This window comes from Engraulis encrasicolus, chromosome 3 (assembly GCF_034702125.1).
Source record: "Engraulis encrasicolus isolate BLACKSEA-1 chromosome 3, IST_EnEncr_1.0, whole genome shotgun sequence".
Lineage (NCBI taxonomy): Eukaryota > Metazoa > Chordata > Actinopteri > Clupeiformes > Engraulidae > Engraulis > Engraulis encrasicolus.
This window is the reverse complement of record NC_085859.1, coordinates 35,043,197-35,048,272: the sequence shown is the minus strand read 5'-3', so window position 1 is coordinate 35,048,272 and position 5,076 is coordinate 35,043,197. Positions and strand designations below refer to the sequence as shown.

General features: G+C 49.1%; 1 protein-coding gene across 3 annotated transcripts in view; it reads left to right on the top strand.

Annotated features, from left to right (window-relative positions):
* Nucleotides 1-3,988, top strand: part of mef2cb (myocyte enhancer factor 2cb) — a 147,889-nt gene extending 143,901 nt beyond the window's left edge. For all 3 annotated transcript variants that reach the window (XM_063195274.1, XM_063195272.1, XM_063195273.1), the window contains 3 exons: nucleotides 1,487-1,616; nucleotides 2,029-2,164; nucleotides 3,068-3,988. In XM_063195274.1, coding sequence (XP_063051344.1) covers nucleotides 1,487-1,616; nucleotides 2,029-2,164; nucleotides 3,068-3,602 — 801 coding nt within the window. In that variant the 3' untranslated portion in view covers nucleotides 3,603-3,988. The remainder of the gene's footprint in view (nucleotides 1-1,486; nucleotides 1,617-2,028; nucleotides 2,165-3,067) is intronic.
* The last annotated feature ends 1,088 nt before the right edge of the window (nucleotides 3,989-5,076 follow it).

Here is a 5,076-nt window from a genome sequence, read left to right as displayed (position 1 = left end):
AATTATGTCAAGGTACTGCATCTGTTATTCAGAATACTAATGAGATGGGTGGGCAACACCTCTGATGGCCCCCACCCCCCTGTCACTTGCCATGTGCTCTGACAGGGCAGTAGGCTCGTTCGTGACGACGCAGTAAGATTTTTGCTAGGCAGTGGGTATGCGCACTTTGCCAGGTTGATGCATTCTGGTTAGAATTTTCTAACCACAATGCATCAAACTGGCAAAGTGCGCATGCCCACTGCCTAGCAAAAATCTTACTGCGTCGTCACAACCGAGCCCATTGTCTTTGTTTTCCCACAGAGTCTTTTGTTTCTGCTGGTTGAAAGGGGTGTGTTCACACCTCTGTATAGCCACTCACACACTGGGTACTTTACATGTGAATAAAGATAGGTGTGACTTCGGAGGCTGCTGCAGTCAGAGATTGCAGAAAATCCAAATATTTGTTTTCACTGCCTTTAAAAATGACCAGCTATATAATTTCTTCAATATATATTTATATATGAAAACTATAAGTTTGAAGGTTTTTTAATGGTGTCACTTCTATGTCTGAATGACAAACACTCACAGAGTTACAGATGTGTTTTTGGAGAAGTGTCAAGTTCCCCGCCAGCGGGCACTCGGACTCCAGAGGGTTAAGGCTACAATTCCAGAGCTTGTCTAGCACAAGATCTGTGCAGACGTTTTCTTTTTTCTTTTAACCATCTCATTCACCTTCACTGTGGTTGACCTTTTATCCATTTATTTCATCTGCTCAAGTAGACTGTACATGCCATTCAAAGACTCTTCAAAGGGCCTCTTTTTCACCATCTCATATAACCACACTTGCTGGTGATGACCGTGGTGGTAGCAAGTAAAAGGTAAAACAGAAAGGGAAAAGGGTGAAAGAGATAGAGAGATAGAGAGAGAAATAAGGAAAAGAAGAGAAAGAACATACAGTAAAGAAGAAGAAAAAGGAAAAAAAAGCCCCATTGGTTGCTGATCCAGTTGCCGTGGAGACTGTAAGGGGTTACTATAGCGACCAGGAGGCCCCTCAGTGGGATTGTAAATGATAGGGTTGGCAGAGTTCAGTGGCACCGCATGTCAAGTGATTAATTTCCGCTGAAAACTGGAATTGTGTTCATTCTCTTTGCATCAGGGTGTCTGTGTGTATGTGTGTGGATGTGGATGTGGAAGTTTGAGTCTGTGTGTGTGTGTGTGTGTGTGACGTGTGTGTGTGTGTGTGTGTGTGTGTGTGTGTGTGTGTGTGTGTGTGTGTGTGTGTGTGTGTGTGTGTGTGTGTGTGTGTGTGTGTGTGTGTGTGTGTGTGTGTTCGTATGCGTGTGTGTGCACTCGCCCGCGTGTCTGTGTAAAGGGAAGCAATCTTGACTCTTTGCACATTGAGTCGACGCAGCTGGACATATATGTCATTTTGTCAATAATGTCAATGACTAATTTTAGATTGATTCATGAAGTGTTTGCTCTCTCCCCCTGTGTTCACCTTCCACAGAACCAGAGGATAAACAACTCCCAGTCGGCACAGTCATTGGCCACCCCAGTGGTGTCCGTGGCAACGCCCACCTTACCTGGCCAAGGCATGGGTGGCTACCCATCCGCCATCTCCACCTCCTACGGTACCGGTACGTCATCACACATACACGTACACACACACACACACACACACACACACACACACACACACACACACACACACACACATACACACACACACACTTAGAAATGTACAGACACACACATGCTAACTTAACACGATACGGTATTGCACCATCTCACCAGAGAAACTTTTTTTACAGTATATTCCGTAGTTGTAGGGCTTTACGTTGACCACCAGATGGTGCTGTTTTGCCAGTGATAGAAGCATGCAACATTGCAATGAAATATTTCCCTGCCTGTCTTCTCTCTCTGTGTCTATATTCTATTGTAGTGTCTGAAATTAACCCCCAGAGGGTGCTGTTTTGCCAGTGGTGATAGTGAAATAATGCCCTACCTGTCTTCTGTGTGTGTGTGTGTGTGTTTGTGTCTCTATTCTAGAATATTCCCTGAGCAGTGCGGACCTGTCCTCCCTCTCCGGCTTCAACAGTGCCAACAGCATCCACCTGGGATCCATGAGCGGCTGGCAGCAGCAGCACCTGCAGAACATGCAGCACTCAGCCCTCAGCCAGCTGGGGTAAGCACAGACATGCATGCATGCATACTGTACACACACACACACAGACACGCACACACACACACGCATGTAGGCAGGCATGCAGGCCCGCATGCACGCACGCACACACACACAAACACACACACACACACCCAGGCACGCACACACGCACACACACACATGTAGGCAGGCACGAAGGCCCACACGCACACGCACACGCACACACACACACACATAGATACACACGCACACACAGCCCAACCTTAATATCTTTGTGGCTCCCTTGTGGCGAGGGCCCCAGTGTGCTCCAATAGCAGTGGAATCTCACACACACACACACACACACACACACACACACACACACACACACACACACACACACACACACACACACACACACACACACACACACACACACACACACACACACACACACAAAGACTCTCTCACACACATGCACAGATATGCACAAACACACACCTTCTCTGTGTCTCATCATCTCCTGAGGCGCGCACACACACACACACACACACACACACACACACACACACACACACATACACACACAAGAACATGTGCATATAATATGTAATATAATATGTAAGCATATGCACACACACAGTCTATTTGCTGTTTCGATCAAAGTCTATATATGAAATATTTAATGTGAGAATCGCTTCATTCATTTGAGAAACATCATGAAGTGTATTCCTAAACATTAGCTCCATAACATGAGCTACATACTTACTCCGTATTTAGTACGATGTATTTGCTTGAGTGTACTGTATGTGTGTGTATATGTAACTGCAGTTGAGGAGGGGGGCAAAAAAAAAACGAAAAACGATTTTTTCCCCTCCTCCTCCTCCTCACACCTCTACCTCCCCCCCCCCCTTGTTTTTTCCCCCCCTCCTTCTCTTCCAACAGAAATTGCACTAGCTCTCACTTATGTCAGGGTTCAAATCTCTCGCTGCCCAGTGCTCAGGGCCTACACATCAAGTCCGAACCTGTTTCTCCTCCTAGAGACCGGGCCGGGAGCAGCACCCCGGGGGGCTACGGCGCACCCCCTCAACCCCCCCAGCAGCAGCACCCCAACCACCAGCAGCAGCAGCAGCAACACCCCAGCCAACAGCACCACGGTCACCACCCCCACCCAGGCCAGCAGCAGCAGCACCAGGGGGGTCCGCAGGGAGGGGGCCACCAGGGCTCCGGTCAAGCCCCGCCGGGGCGCCAGGACTCGGGCCGCTCTCCGGTGGACAGCCTGAGCAGCTGCAGCAGCTCCCACGAGGGCAGCGACCGCGACGAGCACCGCGGAGACTTCCACTCACCGCTGGGGCTCACCAGGGGAGCCAATGGCGGGGGCGGCGGCGGGGGAGGTGGAGGTGGAGGAGGAGGCGGGCTGGATGAGAGCCACAGCCCCTCGCTGAAGCGGGTCAGGCTGTCCGAAGGATGGGCCGCCTGAGTCGGGGGGCGGGGAGTGGATGGATGGATGGACGGCGGGCGGATGTGGTCACGACGGAGGGGGGTTGTTGGACGGACGGATGGATGGAGTCGGGTGTCTTATCCACTCACCCCCGTCCTCCACAACACTCTCCCCGGTTCGCCGATACAACGTCATGATGTCCCAACCCCAATAAACCCCCCCCTGCCACTGGCACACAGAAGACAACAATGTCAATCACGATGACAATGACAATGACAATGACAATGACCATAGTAACAACGTCAATAATAACGCAACCCACCCCACTATACCCAATACCCACCCTGATCTGATCGCCAGAGGGGCTGGAGCACCCACCCATACGCTTCCTCCAGTCTCAACCAGCCCAAACCCCACCCACAACCCCACCCCACCCCACCCCACGAGCTGAACTGGACTGAGCTCAGTCACTCACTCACTCGCTCATAAGACTCACAGGACATCCGGCACAGTTGTGCTCGCTCATTCATACAGCACCAACACACACACACACACACACACACACACACACACACAAACACAAACACACACACACACGCAAAGATATGAGCACACAGTCTCAGAGCGAAATGAGACACGAACTTGGACGGATGGACGAAACAAACACAGAGACACTCTTGCTGTGTTTCTCTCTCTCTCTCTCTCTCTCTCTCTCTCTCTCTCTCTCTCTCTCTCTCTGTATCCTCTTTCTCTGTCCTACATCAGAAGTTACAATCAACCCAGTTCCCTTCGACCTCTTGTTAGTCTTTCTGAAAAAGTGCAGTTGAAGGGAGACCGACCGTTGTGTTTTTGAATCTTTACTGTATCGTTTTGGTATTAACTATTGTTGTAAACTATGGTAATGATTTCCTATTTTCTGAGTATTGCACAGATTTCAGAGGCGAGGTATTTCAGAAAGGGTTGTGCTGTGCAAGGGTGGGCATACTGCAAGATGGACAAGTTCAGGCAGCGAAGCGAGCCCCTTTTTTTGGCAGGGAGCGGGTTGGGGGGGCGGGGAGTGTTGCGAGCTTTTGGGGATAGGGCAAGGGCTCAATGAAAAGCAAACAGGAAGGCAAACGTATAGCGGAAAAAAGAGACGGACATAAACGTATGCATATCTACACGTGCATATGTGTGTACATATATGCATATCATCCAACAAAAATGAAACTTAAACTAAAGAAAGTCAGGTACTCATTTTTCTATGTAAAAAGAAAGAAAAAAACTCAAAAAAAGAGGAAGAAAAGATAACTTAAAACTTGCCTCAGAGAGGAATCCAAGACGTCTGTCATATTTGGGGGGTAGTCAACTTCAGCTGCATATATTAGTTTAGCACTTCAGTCCCCTTGATACTGTACACAGTACACAGTGCTCTGGGTCTTTTGTTATTATCATTTTTAGTGTTGTCTTTAGACCCTCTTTTTCTGCAGTGCCCCCTCCCCCTGCTAACGTTTATGTCATGACAGACACCGTC